We start from the raw sequence: 17,916 nt of genomic DNA on the forward strand, positions 1-17,916 counted from the left end.
TCTCTCACACAAGTAACGTATTTCTTGAACCTCGGCTCACCTCATTCCCCCCTCAAAATGTCAACCAAATGTCCCGTAAATACTTTGGGGATGACCCAAGAAAATAAATTTGTGCGGACATTTATCATTTTAATGTGTCTGAGCTCGATTTTCTAACTAATACATGAGCCATTCTCATCACACAATTTTATTCTTTTATGTATTCTCCAACAAGGGAGATATCAAAACAAAATGAATTCGTCACTTCCTCATTGTGAACATTCAGGATTCAAGTAAATGATCTTTTACCATGATGGCCTTAAATGATGGATTAATACTGTGAATTTTCTTAATTAGTAACTTTGCTTATACTCAATTTCTTCTATGTGACATACCCATCTCTTAATATACATCTTAACGAGATTGGTCTAATATGTGGCTGTAAATAGCTGTTTCCCTCTTTATAATACTCATTAAGACCATGAATAGGTCTTTCCTCTACGTTTGGAAAAAGTCAACACATATTTAAAGAAAACGCATAATTAACGAAAACAATTGCCTAACAATGTGTCAAGTGTCAACAAATTAATCAATTCAAGACCAATGAGACGTGGTTCAGTTGATAATCGATTGGTATGTGTGTCCAACGTTCGATTCTAACCGTAAACATATTTCTATATGGTATTTCAGAAAAAAATAATAATTCAAGACCCTCATTTTGTTCATCATTTTAGGGTAATGACTCTTACGGTGACAGCTTCAACAAAAAAACTAAAATTAACCATTTAGGTGATAACTTAGTTGATGAATCTCTATGGGGATAAACTGTATGGACTCACGAGATTTTGAGTTCGATTTCCACTGGGAACAATACTCTTGTGGCCACGCTCTAGGCTTTAGCCCAACTTATCTTATCGTCGGGTGGGATATTTATGTACATGTGACATGATGGCTTGAGTTTAGGCTCTATATATCCAAAGGGCAAATTTATATGTTATCATTTTTGGTTTTTTTTTTAAAAAAAACACTATAGCTGGCTCTGACTAGAGAAAATAAGTGGAGGATTTGTAGTCAATTACAGTTTCTTAATCGAGTCATTGGTCCTATGCTATCCCTCCAACATATAATGCATGCTTATAGGCCACAAAATAACTACTCCTTAACTACCCTTGACTTCTCTCATTTCTTGATAATCTCTATTCTTCAGCTCACTTCTTTGGTCTTTAGTCTTTAGTAAAGGCCAAAAAAAGTGGATATGGACTGCTAACTGTCCATTTATCACATTTGATTCTACAATATGTTCATTAATAATTGCGGGTATCCATCAACAAAGGCAAACAATGCAATATATTTTGAGTAAGGTTCTCTAGCTACACAAGTACACAGAAAGAAGCAATTAAGGTGTACAATATATTACCTGGAAGTGAAAGAACACCTCTACCCTGTACTTTCCCTTTTGTAGATGTAAGATTTGGCAAAATACCAAAATGAAGCCAATCCTACAGCGTTGAGTCCAGCAAGAAGCCAATAGAAGTAATCAAGATGCGCTCGGTTTAGGTTATCGTTGAACCAGGTACCATTGCTCACTTTGTCTATAGCAGAGATAAGTAGGCTGCTTAAGATGCTGCCTACACCAAATATGCTAAGATAAAGGGAAATGCCTATACTCCTTAGTTCTACTGGGACCTGATCATAGAAGAACTCTTGCAGACCAATCATGGTGAACACATCTGCAGCACCAAACAATATGTATTGGGGAACCAACCACCATATACTCATTGGAATAGTTGCATTTGGCTTATTAACCAACCCGTTTTCTTCTGCACTTTGAAGCCTTTTCATCTCAACTAGAGCTGCAATCACCATGGAAATAGCAGATAAAATCATTCCAATTCCAATTCTCTGAAGCATGGTAAATCCTGAGGGCTTCATAGTTATAGCTCTTGCTACCCGAACGAAAATTCTGTCGTATAGCGGAACGATGAGAATAATGGCGATGGAGATAAAAGATTGTAGAGAAGCAGCTGGAATTCTGAAGTTTGAGGTGATGGTTCTGTCCATTGTCACCCCTTGCTTTGTAAAGAAGGTCGAACATTGCGCGAACACTACAGCATATCCCAAGCATGACACCCATATTGGAACGAGCCTTAGTACCGCCTTCGCTTCTTCAACCTCAACTGCGCTGCACACCTTCCCATCCTCCATGAAACCAGCTGTTGTCAGCAATGCTTTGTCTAGGCATCTTACAAGGAAGAAATTGTGAGATTGGAGATGTTACCATTTTAAAGAAAAAACCACACACATGATTGTATTAAAAACATTGCTCCACAAAGAGCATCATGTCTCATAGAAAGAAAAAAAACAAGAAACGAACACAAAACAAAAAATCTGAAATATAACTTATGCTTATATGAGAATTCATTTCCCTAAAAAGGAGTTCTTTTCTATAACATTGACATGGAACTTGCGATTATACTTTTTGCAGCATGATTATGATACTTATTTGTGGAAATTGCAGAAAATGAACTCATTAGAATTAAGAAAAGAAAATGAAGAGAGTGTGCCAGTTTTCTTACTTGAACTGTTTGGAAAGGTGGGGAGGCAAGGAGCTACAACCTTCCTCTTCAGGAGCCATTGCCAGAGGAGTAATTTTCCGGTTCCTAGCTGCTGCCACAAACACTCGGCCGATTCTCACAAATGGGTGTTTCTTATTAGTCTTGGCACTATATCTATAAGTCCTAGTTCCAAGAAAGAAAATGAACAATGCAGCAACCATCATAATACAAGGGATTCCAAATCCAAAGGCCCAACTAAGGTTGTCTTGAATATAGACCAAGACAGAAAGCGTTACGAGGATGCCAACATTTGAACTGAAGTACCACCAATTGAAGAAAGAGCTTTTGGATTTGCTCTCCTCTGGATCTTTCCCATCAAACTGATCTGCTCCAAAAGCTAGAATACAAGGCTTGTGTCCACCTTGTCCAATTGCCACTAGATATAAAGCAAAGTAGAATAAAATTACATAGATGTTAGAAGATGAACTGCTGCCGGAAGTAAGGCCTGCAAGCAGAGACAGCAAGCCTAGTCCCTGCAATACATTTCAATCCAAATCAGTAAGCTGTTGAAAATTGCTTCTGGCAGAAACCAAGAAATAACCCCACGTGTGAAATTATAGAAGATCCCCTTTACGATCAAACAATTCCATTGAATTGAGTATGATTGTCTATTAATATGAGAAGCATCTACTATACCAGGACTTTCCATTTTCCAATTTGATCCGATCCATTCGTTCGTAGATCTATTTACTCGATTGAGGGGCGAATAGTTAATTTTAAAAAAATTAGAGTCAACCCCTTTCATATATGAATCTATCTGATTAATTCGTAACTAAAATTTGATGCTTTTAATCTGCCTTATTATCTCTAGTCCCCAAACATATCGCATTTCACTTCATAAGAAAGCAGAATACAACTATGTTTTTGTAATGAAATCCTTTCAGCATACATGATAAAAGAATTTCAATTTCATTATAAAGAGAAAACAAAGATATCACCATAATAACCATATTGCCAATGGCAACAGCAGATGTACATAATTTTCTTCTGCACAGCACTGTATTTCGAGAACAGCAATGATAAGGGATCCCAACAGCGGGTGTGGAACCCACTAATTCACTTGGATCCTGTGCAATCCAAGTAACTGTTGGGATAATTGGGATACAACGGAGATCTTTATCATTTTCGTTTCGAGAAATTGCAATAGTGATAGGGAAAGAGAACGCACCAAGATGTAAATAATCGAAGCAATGACAATGGTGCGGTATCGTCCAAAGAAAGAATCAGCTACAAAGCCACCGAGAAGAGGCAACAGAGTGGCTACGCCAGCCCACAAGTTAACGTTTTCAGCGGCTGTAGCAGTGGACTCCCCAAGCGACCCCGTCAAGAATGTTATAAGGTTGGAGGCGATCCCGTAATAGGAGAACCTCTCCGCCACTTCAACACCTACACACACGCATACCTAGGCAACTGTAAGCAAGATTTAGTAATATATGTTGATTTGCATTTCTGTAATTGAAAAATTACCAATAAGGAAAGCAGCAGATCTCCAACCGCCGGAGTAGGATTTGAGGATTGGACGGCCTTCGTAGTCGACGAAGCCGTCGACATGTAGTTCCAATAGCAGGGTTTCCTCTTCATCAGTGCCAGTTGACATGGCTGATCAGTGATCAGAAGTCAGAACCAGACGAAACCGACTTCTTGATTTCTTCTCTTCAACTTCAACAGTCAAAGGCAACTATTTCATGCGGAAAACGATATGAGCCCGTCCTTTTTTTTTTTTTATTTAGCCACGTTACGTTGGATTCTGCTTCATTATTTACCCATTGAACATCTCATTCGGTGCCATCACCTTAAAAGTGGTTGATAAAAGTGGTTGATAGTGATGCTCAATTGAAGCTTTTATTGTCAGTTGAAATTTTTTCAATAAATCAAATTGTATTATTACTATTATTAATAATTTATGACTATTAGCAATAACTTGTTGTGGATTTAGGGGTGTAAATGATCAGGGTTTTTTTTTAATTTATTTTTTTACATGAATTCGATTGATTTATAATTTATCGATCGGTTCTAAGTAAAAATTTTTTTGAAAATAATCAACCAATATAATTGTCTCACCCACGTTATAATTTTACTTACTTTATTGTGGATTTTATAATTTATCTTAATTTTAATGGCTCAAAATAATCAACCAATAATTTATCTTAATTTTATAATATTAGATTTTATGATTAATGGATTTTATAATTTTACTTATTTTATTTATATTATTGTGAGTTTTATATTAATAACAAAATTGTCTCACCCACGTTATATATATATAAATGATTTATATTAAAAAATGTCTCACCCACGTTATATATATAAAAAATTATTTATATTAAAAAATATTACTAAAATGATTTATTGTGGGACCCGGTAAAAAATTATTTAATATAAAAAATATTGTCTGACCCACGTTATATATTATATATATAAAAATAATTTATATAAAAAATATTGATAAAATGATTTATTGTGGGACCCACTTTTTTCAACTTTTTAAAAAAGAAAAAAGTGTAAAGGATGTACTGCAAAGAAACTCCTAATTGGAGTTTGTTTTGCCAGCGGATCCGCTGAGATCAATCACTAGTTTGATGCAGCGGAACCGCATGCACCTTCACTGCACCAAACACACACATAATGCATGCTTAGAGGCCACAAAAGAAGTAATTAATTACTCTCGACTTCCTTAATGCCGTGATAATCTCTCTTCTTCAGCCCAAAAAAGTGGATATGGACCGCTAACTGTCCATTTACCACATTTGATTCTACGATATGTTCATCAATAATTGCGGGTATCCATCAACAAAGGCAAACAATGCATATATGTTTGTTTTATATTATATGGTTCTATAGCTACACAAGTAGACAGTGTGTGTATATATATATATGTTTTAAGTTTTCAGCCTTTACAATCACCTAGACACACCCAAAGAAAGAAGCAATTAAGCTGTACAATATATAACCAGGAAGTGAAAGAACACCCTTACCCTGTGCTTTCCCTTTTATAGATGTAAGATTTGGCAAAATACCAAAATGAAGCCAATCCTACCGCGCTGAGTCCAGCAAGAAGCCAATAGAAGTAATCAAGATGCGCCAGGTTTAGGTTGTCGTTGAACCAGGTACCGTCGCTCACTTTGTCTGTAGCAGAGATAAGTAGGCTGCTTAAGATGTTGCCTACACCAAATATACTAAGATAAAGGGAAAGACCTATACTCCTTAGTTCTACTGGGACCTGATCATAGAAGAACTCTTGTAGTCCAACCATGGTGAACACATCTGCAGCACCAAACAGTATGTATTGGGGAACCAACCACCATATACTCATTGGAATAGTTGCATTTGGCTTATTAACCAACCCATTTTCTTCTGCAGTTTTAAGCCTTTTCATCTCAACTAGAGCTGCAATCACCATGGAGATAGCAGATAAAACCATTCCAATTCCAATTCTCTGAAGCATGGTAACTCCTGAGGGCTTCATAGTTATAGCTCTTGATACCCGAACGAAAATACGGTCATATATCGGAACGATGAGAATAATGGCGATGCAGATAAAAGATTGTAGAGAAGCAGCTGGAATTCTGAAGTTTGATGTGATGGTTCTGTCCATAGTAGCCCCTTGCTTTGTAAAGAAGGTCGAAGATTGCGCGAATGCTACAGCGTATCCCAAGCATGAAACCCATATTGGAATGAGCCTTAGTACCGCCTTCGCTTCTTCTACCTCACCTGCGCTGCACACCTTCCCATCCTCCATGAAACCAGCTGTTGTCAGCAGTGCTTTGTCTAGGCATCTTACAAGGAAGAAATTATGAGCTTGGAGTTGTTACCATTTTAAAGAAGAATAATGCTTGAGACCCCCAAAAAGTGACACCAAAATACCCTCATTTAATGTGGAGTGTTGGATGTGAAGTGGATTCTACATGTGTGTTTTTAATCAATGACTATTTTAATGTCACATAGATTTGGGGGACTTTTGAGGGTGATATTTTGGGGGTCTCTAGCATTGTCCTTTAGAGAAATAACCACACACATTATTGTACTAAAAGTTTGCTCCACAAAGAGTATCATGTCTCATAGGGAAAAAAAGAAACAAATACAAAGCAAAAAGATCTAAAATACAACTTACGAAAGGTTATATTGGTTAGGCTTCTATGAAGATTCATTTTTCTTAAAAAAGGAGTTATGTTCTATAACATTGACTTGGAACTGGCAACTAATAGACTTTTGTAGCATGATCATTGTACTTATTAGTGGAAATAACATAAAATGGACACATAAGAATTAAGAAAAGAAAATGAAGAGATGCGTCAGTTTTCTTACTTTAACTGTTGGGAAAGGTGGGGAGGCAAGGAGCCACAACCTTCCTCTTCGGGAGCCATTGCCAGAGGAGTAATTTTCCGGTTCCTAACTGCTGCCACAAACACTCGGCCAATTCTCACAAATGGGTGTTTCTTATCAGTCTTGGCACTATATCTATAAGTCCTACTTCCAAGCAAGAAAATGAACAATGCAGCCACCATCACAATACAAGGGATTCCGAATCCAAAGGCCCAACTAAGGTTGTCTTGAATATAGACCAAGACTGAAAACGTTACGAGGATGCCAACGTTTGAACTGAAATACCACCAATTGAAGAAAGAGCTTTTGGATTTGCTCTCCTCTGGATCTTTCCCATCAAACTGATCTGCTCCAAAAGCTTGAACACAAGGCTTGTGCCCACCTTGTCCAATTGCCACTAGATATAAAGCAACGTAGAATAAAATTACATAGATATTAGAAGAAGAACTGCTGCCGGAAGTAAGCACGGCAAGCAGAGACAGCAAGCCTAGTCCCTGCAATACATTTCAATCCAAATCAGTATCACTACATCCATGACCATTTCAATTCAAGAGGTCCCATGATTTCGGATTTCATTTTTTAAAAAATTTTACACATGTAAGCTGTTGAAATTTGCTTCAATTTAAATTCATAACAAAAATGTGATGCTTTTAGTCAGTCTTATTTTCTATAAATATGTTTCACTTATCTCTAGTCCCAAAACATATTGCATTCACTTCCTACGAAAGCATAATACAAGTATTGCCAAAATTAACCCAACAGACAAAGCATTCAATCGATTGACTAAATCAATATCACAATCCAAGCAATCCAGAGATAAATATTCAAAGCAAAGAAGTAAAGAACACAAGATTTATGTGGTATGGCAAAAGCCTACATCTACGGACAGCTGAGATTCAGATTCGTGGTATGGCAAAAGCCTACATCTACGGACAGCTGAGATTCAGATTCGCTTTGTAGGAGAAGATTACAATGGGTGAAACTTACACCAAGAGGACTAGAGTTTCTCTCTCACTCACTCGCGCTATAACTGTACAATAAGAAAACCCTTTCGAAATTCCTATTTATATCTTGCAACCAACACCAATTGTGCTCGAGCGGAGTCACTCTGCCCAAATTCCCAAAACTTCGTTTGAGCCAAATCCCACAAGTACGTTTTTGTAATGAAAATCTTTCAGCATACACGATAAACAATTTCAACTTCATTATAAAGAGAGAACAAAGATTATCACCATAATAACAGGATTGGCCAACAGCAGATGTACATAATTTTCTTTTGTACAGAACTGTATGTCAAGAAATTGCAATAGTGATAGGCAAAGAGAACGCACCAAGATGTAAATAATCGAAGCAATGACGATGGTGCGGTATCTTCCAAAGAAAGAATCAGCTACAAAGCCACCAAGAATAGGCAACAGCATAGATACGCCAGTCCACAAGTTCACGTTTTCAGCAGCTGTAGTTGTGGACTCCCCAAGCGACCCCGTCAAGAATGTTATAAGGTTGGAAGCGATCCCGTAATAGGAGAACCTCTCCGCCACTTCAACTCCTACACACACATACCTAAGCAACTGTAAGCAAGATTTAGTAATATATGTGGATGTTGCATTTCTGTAATTGAAAAATTACCAATAAGGAAAGCAGCAGATCTCCAACCGCCGGAGTAGGATTTGAGGATTGGACGGCCTTTGTAGTCGACGAAGCCGTCGACTTGTAGTTCCAATAGCGGGGTTTCTTCTTCATCAATGCCAGTTGCCATGGCTGATCAGTGATCAGAAGCCAGAACTCCGAACCACACGAAACTGACTTGTTGATTTCTTCCCTTCCACAATCAAACGTGGTGAACACGACATATGGTTAGCGACGTTTGATTCTTCTTCATTATTACCCATTTAAATATTTCATTCGACCGTAAAAGTCGTTGACAGTGATACTCAATTGACTTTTATTTTCAGTTAGATTTTCTTAATAAATCAAATTTTATTATTATTATTATAATTATTACCACTAACAAGAGAAAGACAATCACTTGAGTGATAACCTAGTCAGTGAATTTCTCCCGGTCAAAACCGTATAATCTCAAAAGGTCCTGAGTTTAATTATCACTATAGTCAATATCCTTGTTATCACACATTAAACGTTGACTTGAAATGTTCTGAGTTCGATTCTCCCTTTTAACAAATGAGCAATACCCTCCACCGAGAGTTAATGCATATCGCACATTCAACTGTCACTAAACACACACAAAAAAATAAAAAAGCAAAGAACAAGCGGGAGTGTAGCTCCAATCGTTTTACTAACTTCCATCACACAAAAATGTTTGGGATCAGTTATCTTAATCTGCTATATCAAAACAAAGCTTAGCCTCATCCCAAGGGCCATTGATCTCAAACTTGTATCCGTGAATCCGTATGAGCCAATATGGGCACACAACAGTCACAAAAACCAATAAGCCTAACAACATCACAAAAACTAACCTGTGAAGCATGTAAACTAAAGCCAAGGTGACAACCATCAACCCAAAGGAAAATATTAGGTGCAAGCGGAAGGAGTATTTCTTTACACAGTATGTGACCAATGGAGCAAAGAGGAACACCTGCAAGGAGAATAACATGATGGCGAAAACATGCAGGCTTGTCGGGAGGCGAGATGCGGTGAAAACTGAAGCAACGATGGAAGCGTTTAAGGAAATACAGCTGGTCAAGCTTGGATTTTTATGAGCCCCCGGGGCCCTTATAGTGGATCCAGAGTAGTCATGGAGGAAGAGATGGAGTATAAGAAGTGAAATAGTTACTGCCAAAATAGAGTCCGAGCTGATAGACCTCGTTAGGGTTTGATAAATGGGAGCCAAAACATATAAACCAGTAATGAAAAATGAGATGTTTAGGAAATAATGGAAGAGCAGACTGAGGGAAAGCATTTCTTCAGTCAGAAGCAGAACAGAGAAACCTGATCCAAGAAGCCCTACATCAATAAGCAGGAGGGATCTTTCGTTAAGAGTTAATCCAAGTGTATAGGTCCAAACTAAGACGACGAGGGCAACAATGCACAGGTATTCAGCTATCGAAACCGAATCTTGCATAACTTTAAGCATATCCCTTTTAACAACGTTGGCATTCATGACCATGTCTTCCAAAAACGTCTCATCAGTGTGGTTGTCGTCATATCCAGGTTGCATTCCTCCATATGCCACCTTTCTCCATTTGGGTTGAGTTGGAGAAGAATTATATCTATTGATGGCATCCATTGAAATTCTACTGCTTTATAGCCAATGCTACTATTCCAGATTATCAGCCACAATTTCCCCTGCTACAACAGTAATTTATGTCCCACTAGACTTCAGAAGAGAATACAAATCTTGTTTAATAATGTTCTCTTGCAACAGGATTACATCCAGCGACCTGTTCAAGCATGTCAGCAATTAGGACAATAGCCAGAGATGAAAGGGTTAGAGAAAATCAGACAAAATGATGAAAATAGAATTGCTACCTAATTTTAGGGTCAAGCTTTAACTTTGTCATCCTTTTCTCCTCCGGCTTTTCATTTTTTCAATTCATGTTCAAAACACATCTCATATGTAGCTATCTAGATTTTAAAAAGGAAAACAATCTGGCCCTAAAATCAAAGTTTTCAGACATGATTTTAACTTTGTCACCCTTTTCTCCTCAAGCCTTTCATTTATTCAATTCAAGCAGAGGGCAAAACACATCTCATATGTAACTATCTAGAGTTTAAAAAGGAAAACAATCTGGCCCTAAAATCAAAGTTCTATGACTACACGTAACTTTTGGTAACATGAACTCAATAAGGAGCACAAATGGAAATGTTCGGCATATAATCAACACTTGATATCAACTAAGCAGGGCCAGATCAAGGGTCTAATCTCAAGAAATCAAGGAGGCAAACTGGCATACCCTTGGTATGGAAATTTGAGAATGAGCCTAAAAGTAAAACCTTTATTTTTCCCCAAATATAAATTTAGGGAACACCAATCATACATTAACTTTCAAGTGCTCAATCTTAATGTTAGCATCCAACTACGGTCTGTGTTTACCCAAAAGGCAGGCAGGATTCAAACAACGATTCAAACAACCAGCTTGTCATACTATAGTTATTCTTGTAAAATTAAAGAGAGCTAAGACCAAACAGTTCAGGTATAAGAAACTTAAGGAAAATGTATGTTGCAACCAAGCAATGAACGCAGAGAATATTCACATCACAGATTCCATTAAGACATCACTACCAATCTGTCTGATCAGCTTTGCGCATCTTCATCACGCAGTTCTCCTTCATAACATCGTTCCTTATCATATCAATGTGAGTTTACTAGTGCGCAATATCAATTAAGCCATTACACAACGATACTCAAATATCACCGCAAGCATTTATATTCCCCTTCAAGGACCTGATCAAACATGGAGACAGTATCGCTTATTAATCTTTAAAAAAAAAATCTCAAAAAAACTCATCCGTGTTAACACTCAAATCGTTCATCACAACAAAACAACAATCTACGTACACCAGCATGGCAGCATTTAAAATGGCAACAACGAGCATTGAGCAGATATCGAGCTCAGATTGTAAAAATCCAATACAATCGCGCAAGAGTACGGCCTTTTGCATACCTCGTACATAAACCGCTTGAAGAGAGTCCAGGCGAGCTTCTAACAGTGTAGCGTCGATGGAGATCCTGATCGAACCGCTCGATTTGAAACCCTAGAGGCCCTTATCACTTCCAGCCAATAATTAACACAAAAAATAAGACAGAGGGACTTTTGATTATCGGTATGATTAAAAAAACATAAATATAAAAAAGATTTGGGGTGAGAGAGGCTCGAACTCTCGACCTCAGGATTACTCTAAGCTATGAGACCTACGCGCTAGCCAACTGCGCCACCACCCCTTGCTTCTCGACGGCAAACGTATGGCTTTGATGCGTAAAATCTATCTTCAGCTCTGTGCTAAAGCCTATATCCAATATCGAGGTCCCATGAGTATGGTGTATGGACCTTGTCTTAGGGAATAAATGGGCCAGAGCCTGATAATGTGCCCTTCTGTATAGTCCATCATTGTCATTGGGTCAATCCAGGCCTCACTGAGACTGGGCCCTGATTGTTTTTGTCTCAAGCTCGAGGCCCAAACAATAGTGGGCCGTATTGTGTTTTGCACACAACCTTTAACAATGTGGCACTACGTGTTTTTTAATCGTAATAAAGAAGATCCAACAAAATGTCAAAAACTAGGAAATTTCACCCCTCTTGTCGCTTAACTATTGTTGCACATGAGGTTGTACCCGAAAATGATAAAAAAAGATCTCAGTAATTGATATTCTAATTATATTAGTCGTTGAGTTGGAGACACGCAAAATCTGAGTAAATTCATAAACTCTGCATGTCCTACATGACGCAAATAAAATTCTGTGCATACAATTCAACAACTAGAATATCAACTGTTGAGATCCCTATTATAACTGATTCACTGTATTATCCCAGACAACATTTGCCAAGTTGCCATTTGGCCCATTTCCCATTTCGTTGCCAATCTATCCAAATTAATGCACGCGACACGTGATCGTTTTATGGCCATTAGATTCTTCATGGGTCTGAATTCTGAATTTATACCAACTCATTATTATTAAGATAAAAATATATCTGTAAATGGAAATTGTCCATATATAGAAAATTTCCATATATATCTGTGAACAATACCCAGATACGCTCACTCTCTGTGACGCGAAGCTTCACTCTTCAACACACCAAACAGACATGTCAGTCAGGCTCCTCACTGTCCTCTTCGCCCTCTCTTTCTCCTTCATCACCATCGCCCGTGTAAGTTTTCCTTCCTAAACTCTACAACTCCGCTACTCTTTTTTTTTTTTTTTTTAAATTTTTTGGTTTGATTAATAATGCAGGGCGATGATTGCGTGTACACGGTCTACATAAGGACCGGTTCGATCATCAAGGGCGGAACCGATTCCATCATCAGTTTAACCCTCTACGACGTGTTCGGCGAGACGGTGGAGATCACAGACCTGGAGGCCTGGGGCGGGCTGATGGGCCCGGATTACAACTACTTCGAGAGGGGCAATTTGGACATTTTCAGTGGGAGGGGTGAGTGCCTGAGCTCCCCAATCTGTGCCTTGAATATCACATCGGACGGGTCCAGTCCCCATCACGGATGGTACTGCAACTATGTGGAGGTTACGGCGACCGGAGTACACACCCCCTGTACGCAGCAGCAGTTCACGGTGGAGCAGTGGTTGGCCCTTGATACGGCGCCTTGGGAGCTCACTGCTATTAGGAATTACTGTCAGTCTGAATTTGATGGCCGCAAGATCAAGAAGTCTTCTCTGATCAGATCGGTAGTGTGATTTTTCATATTTTTGCAAGAATAGTAATAATAATCTGGTGTATGTACTATGAGTGATTTATCGGTGTATCGTTTGCTGTGATGTGATGTGATTCTTTATCGGATCGGATCGGATCACTTCTTTGGTCAACTGAGTAGCTATCATTATGATAATAATCGAGGCATTTGAATTTGAAATGCATTGTTTTAGTGGTGGTTAGGTTTTAAGTTGTTCTTTAATGGGCTTTTGTCGGTAAGGCCTAAATGTGATCCTCACTTGGGGGTGGAAAAAAAAAAATTGACTCCAGGTCAGTTCTACGTCGGATAATAACACGTATTTGTGAAATATTTATTTGTTTGGACTCTAATCCTGATAAGATTTTGAATGTATTTTAATTCCCTAAAACTAGATTGATTTAAATATAGATAAGTAAATCGGACAATAATATAATTCGAGTTAGGGTTCGAACAAATAAATCAGAAAATATTTATGTGTTTGGACTCGTACTCGGTCTTAAACCGGATAAAAAATTTGTGTCTGGACTCGAATTTCAAGCATATAACTTATGTTGAAACTTGATTTAATCTAGATCGGACAAAGAAGTGTTATAACGACGCTCTGATGTGACAAAGAAGTGTGGTTAAGTATCTGACATATATTTTTTTGAATAATTTATAATTTTAAAATAAGGAAGGACCTTATACTTTCGACAAAAGATCAATTAAGTCCTATATTTTTTTTTAAAAGCCAGTCAAACGAGTTCTCATACAAGATACAATTCCACAATTGGAATCATATTAAAAAAAAAAAAAAATCTGCTTCTTGTTTTTACATTACCTCATGTTCTAAACAACGATCGAATCACACAAATAGCACATCAATCCCTCCTCGATCAATCCATTAATGGCTGTAGAAAATGTATTCGGCTGTCTCCAATACGCTAAGATGAACCGGGCTTCATATGATCACGCCCTTCAGGGCCTTCCCTCACACTCCTCTCCGTTTCTTGAGCTGGGCTTGGGCTTCTGATAAGGCCCGCTTTATCTCCTCGTCCTCGGGTGTCTCCTTTTGCAACACCTCGTAGTCTTGTATTGAGGCCTCCCATCTCCCCAACTACACATATAAAGCCCAATACAACAAACATTAGAATCAACCACTTGAAACCTATAATCCCCAAGGGTTGGGTTGACCGGGTCGGTTCCTAATATTCCATATAATAATATAAACATACGATCCTAGGCTTGAAATATCTCGGCAACACTTTGGGGTCACATCTTCTGATAAAATGTCAACAAATTATCCTGATCCCGTGTAGGGAACTTCTTAGGGGGCGGTGCACGGATCTAGAGATTTACTCTATCGGATTGGATCCAAAGGGCCTTGACTTGGAGAGGTTCCCACGATAAAAAGAAAAATCTACTTGAGCTTATAAAAAGAGTGTAGTAGTTATTCACCTTGGCATTACAGTCGGCTCTTCTTAGTCTTGCTTTGCTGTAATTAGGACGCACATTCAGGGCAGCAGTACAGTCTTCTACAGCTTTCTCATAGTGGCCGAGCTTGGACTTACAAGCGGCACGGTTGCACAACAAGACTGAGTTGTATGGGTCGTGGTCAAGCCCCTCCCCATACGCACCACATGCCTCTTTATATTTTGAAGCCTTGAAGTGCTCATTCCCATTTGATCTAGCTGCACCCACGGCTCTAGCCCTTCTCATTACCATGTTAACCTCCTTGTTGTTCGAATCTAGCCGGGCGGCTCGCTGTGCGGAAGCCAGTGCATCATCAAATCTGTTCAATCCATTAGGTCATATGTCTCATTAAATAGAATACTTAGATAAGCTTGTCACTAAAAATATGTTTACTATAACATTTAATCAAGAACCATATAGGATGCCATTTTTGACTTGAGAGTTATAACACTTTTTAAAGTTCTTTTTAACATTGAAGATGATTTTGTCAATTACTCCTACAAGGATCTTTTTTCACAAGATGGGATGGGGAAGCTTGAAAAGCAAAAGATTGGCTGGAAACCACCATAACTTTGTGATTGAAGGTCCCATCCTAAGCATAAAAAAGGTCTCTCTATAGGTACAATGTATGAACATATTAATCCCCCAAAACCCAGTATTAATGTAACATAGACGAACATGTGGCTTAGTAGTCTAGAGGTTTCAAGTTGAATTCTTGGAAATAGTGTCTCCACATATTATGTGGAGGATAAGATCTACGTACATTTGTATGTCCTTAACTCCGCGCCCATGGCGAGAGCTTTGTGCACCGATGTGTTTTTTAATGCTGAAGCTATAATAACATCTCCGACCCCTCCCAATGCGGGAGTTTTGTGCACTAGTGTTGGGGGGGGGGGGTAAAGTTTGTATTAGTATTGTCTGTCCTCGACCCACGCCCACTAGGAGAGCTTTATGCTCAAATATTTTTTTTAAAAGCTGAAGCTATAATAACATTCTTTTGCCAGCAAGTAGTTCTCTTTTGAGTTGTTCTACGTTAATGTATAATCAAATTCATAAAACACTTTTAGGAGCCTACCCTACCTTCTTTAGTTCTTTTCACTCTACTTTATAATGCAATTTGTATTGTGAATCATGTATGAAATAATGAAGAATTAATCAACTAACCTTCCAACCGCTAAGTCAACTTGAGCTCGTACTACCAGCAAATTCGCATTACCAATAGGACCGAAAAATTTGGTACAAGCATCGACTTCAAAGTTCGGACCTTTTGTCAATGCATCATCTGCTTCCTGGTGTCTATGGAGCTTCAATAGGGCCTCAGCTTGCAATGCATAAATCTTGTGAAAGTACCAAACCAGATATGAGGTTATGTGCAAGTTTTATGGTAATAGTTACTAAACCTACCAAACCAATTGTAATGAATTTTGATAGCATGCATGGTTTGATACCTGTGGAGCAGAATCTGCACCAGCAGACATAGTGTTGGCAGTCTCTTTGATCAGGGTGTTCCAATCTCGTAACCTTCGAGCCTCGGTGCATTTGCTGAGATGAGCTTGAAGGGTTTTGGCTTTTGATATGTCGATATGGTCTGCTTCTGGTCCTGCATGTTTGTAGTGATATATAGCCTTCTCTGCTTCACCTAATCTAAAATGCAGATTACAAGATGACCAACACAACAATTATCGACAGAATCTGTCAGTACTTAACTGATGCATTTCAAAATTACATCTTTACATACCTGAGATACAAGTTCGCCAGACGATGATGTGCTCTGTGATAACGAGGGTCAATCCGGATTGCTTCTCTGCACTCAAAAACAGCGTCAAGAATCCTACCCAGAGCTGTTAACGCCGCGCTCTTGTTGCTCCTATAAGAAGCCTTATTTGGGTCAATTGAGATAGCTGCATCATATAAAGCCAACGCCTCTGCGAAATTTCCGTTCTTGTAATCTTCATTACCCATAATTTTCAACTGCTCAGGGTCCATTCTGGTAGATATAGCTCTGCATAAGGAACCTGCAGATTGTTCTTCTTTAGGCTTCTCCGCTTCATTTGTTTTCTTCACTACATTTCCCATCACACTATTTGGGTATCTTCCATAAGGCATTGTGGTTTCTTCTCTAGCTGTCTTGGGTAGATGATCAAGAACATTATAGGAATTTGTATTTCCTCTTCCTCCTCCTCCTCCTCCTCCTCCTCCTGGTTGCCTCAAATTGCCTAAATTTCCCATAAGCATGACATTGCCCGATGAAGCCCGAACAAGCGTATTGCTTCCCTTTGATTTCTGATGATCAGCAATCACGCTCTCCAGCTCTCCAGAAATTCCTATTGCCTCCTTAGGCACCCTCCTACCTTGATTAACATAACCTTGGTTAGGTGAAATCCTGTTTGATTCATGATCAGGATTTCTTCTAACATTGACTGGTGGTTGTTGATATACAGCAGGAGGAATCTTGGGATGATTAGGAGCTCTTGTGATTGGTTTTTGATGTGCTTCTGGTACATTCATTGAAGGGCCTAGAAATGCTGCCTCATCAGAGCCAGAGCCAGAGCCTCCTCTCCGCCTTTTCGAGTTTGGAGTGCTTGGTGTTTTGACTAATGTTCCATTGCTGGCAGTAGGAAGCGAGCCTGTAGAGGTAGCTCTTCTCTGCCAGAAGTTCCGGCGACCTAAAACTGCATTTAACAGCCCACAACCTGATTTTCTATCAGGAGAGGTGTCTCCCATGTCTCAGTATTGTGACCTTCAAAGCTTCCACTGCTATATATTTTCTTGTTGACAATGCAGTAGTAGTCCTATGTAAATAAAGAATCGTGTACGTTGAAGCAAAGAAATGTTTTTTAACATTGGGTAGTTGTTGAAACCTGAAATCGGACAACAATTTTGAAGGAATCTATGTTTGAAAAGAAGCCTGGCCCCAGAAGATCATGGACCCCTGGAGTGGCTGTTGAAAGAAGAAAAAGTCTGTTCGTTTTCTCTCTCTTTCTGTTGGAGAGATAGAATGAGATTGCATGATGACAGAGAAGACAATTTTCCAGGAAAAGAGAGTTGAGATTTTCTTTTGTTTTGTTTTGTTTTATTAAAATTGTTGATTTGGGTTTGATTTTTGTTTTACTTTTGTCTTGGTTTTTCTGTTTGGTTGAAGCATGGGGCAGCAGGAGACCCGGTCATAGGCACAATGAGG

At 38.7% G+C, this 17,916-nt stretch overlaps 5 protein-coding genes and 1 non-coding gene across 7 annotated transcripts; 1 reads left to right on the forward strand and 5 right to left on the reverse strand.

The window, feature by feature from the left end:
* Window positions 1-1,263: 1,263 nt before the first annotated feature.
* LOC119989210 (protein NRT1/ PTR FAMILY 5.10-like) lies at window positions 1,264-4,292 on the reverse strand. The gene is made up of 4 exons (XM_038834604.1): window positions 4,062-4,292; window positions 3,763-3,980; window positions 2,556-3,067; window positions 1,264-2,221 (listed from the first exon to the last, which is right to left on the reverse strand). Exons 1-4 carry the CDS (start codon window positions 4,189-4,191, stop codon window positions 1,417-1,419), a joined length of 1,665 nt encoding a protein of 554 aa, XP_038690532.1. The 5' UTR covers window positions 4,192-4,292; the 3' UTR covers window positions 1,264-1,416.
* A 1,063-nt stretch (window positions 4,293-5,355) lies between these two features.
* LOC119989206 (protein NRT1/ PTR FAMILY 5.10-like) lies at window positions 5,356-8,777 on the reverse strand. Its single transcript, XM_038834599.1, has 4 exons — window positions 8,547-8,777; window positions 8,249-8,466; window positions 6,900-7,411; window positions 5,356-6,370 (listed from the first exon to the last, which is right to left on the reverse strand). The coding sequence occupies exons 1-4, from the start codon at window positions 8,674-8,676 to the stop codon at window positions 5,566-5,568; spliced, it is 1,665 nt and encodes a 554-aa protein (XP_038690527.1). The 5' UTR covers window positions 8,677-8,777; the 3' UTR covers window positions 5,356-5,565.
* A 419-nt stretch (window positions 8,778-9,196) lies between these two features.
* Window positions 9,197-11,825, reverse strand: LOC119989220 (phosphatidylinositol N-acetylglucosaminyltransferase subunit C-like). 2 transcript variants are annotated; one of them, XM_038834612.1, is made up of 3 exons: window positions 11,543-11,825; window positions 11,161-11,322; window positions 9,197-10,318 (listed from the first exon to the last, which is right to left on the reverse strand). In XM_038834612.1, exon 3 carries the CDS (start codon window positions 10,162-10,164, stop codon window positions 9,253-9,255), a length of 912 nt encoding a protein of 303 aa, XP_038690540.1. In that variant the 5' UTR covers window positions 10,165-10,318; window positions 11,161-11,322; window positions 11,543-11,825; the 3' UTR covers window positions 9,197-9,252. The 2 variants fall into 2 exon arrangements, with proteins under 2 accessions (XP_038690540.1, XP_038690547.1); XM_038834619.1 differs by lacking the exon at window positions 11,161-11,322.
* On the reverse strand, window positions 11,737-11,820 carry TRNAM-CAU. The gene is given in 2 exon segments: window positions 11,737-11,772; window positions 11,783-11,820. It is a non-coding gene; the product is annotated as a tRNA-Met (tRNA).
* Window positions 11,826-12,586: 761 nt separating the features above from the next.
* LOC119987627 (PLAT domain-containing protein 3-like) lies at window positions 12,587-13,467 on the forward strand. Its single transcript, XM_038832542.1, has 2 exons — window positions 12,587-12,745; window positions 12,829-13,467. The coding sequence occupies exons 1-2, from the start codon at window positions 12,683-12,685 to the stop codon at window positions 13,285-13,287; spliced, it is 522 nt and encodes a 173-aa protein (XP_038688470.1). The 5' UTR covers window positions 12,587-12,682; the 3' UTR covers window positions 13,288-13,467.
* Window positions 13,468-13,941: 474 nt separating this feature from the next.
* LOC119987621 (inactive TPR repeat-containing thioredoxin TTL3-like) lies at window positions 13,942-17,908 on the reverse strand. Its single transcript, XM_038832528.1, has 5 exons — window positions 16,474-17,908; window positions 16,184-16,379; window positions 15,900-16,072; window positions 14,721-15,054; window positions 13,942-14,379 (listed from the first exon to the last, which is right to left on the reverse strand). Exons 1-5 carry the CDS (start codon window positions 17,457-17,459, stop codon window positions 14,254-14,256), a joined length of 1,815 nt encoding a protein of 604 aa, XP_038688456.1. The 5' UTR covers window positions 17,460-17,908; the 3' UTR covers window positions 13,942-14,253.
* Between the last annotated feature and the right edge of the window lie 8 nt (window positions 17,909-17,916).

This window comes from Tripterygium wilfordii, chromosome 3 (assembly GCF_013401445.1).
Source record: "Tripterygium wilfordii isolate XIE 37 chromosome 3, ASM1340144v1, whole genome shotgun sequence".
NCBI classification, from domain to species: Eukaryota; Viridiplantae; Streptophyta; class Magnoliopsida; order Celastrales; family Celastraceae; genus Tripterygium; species Tripterygium wilfordii.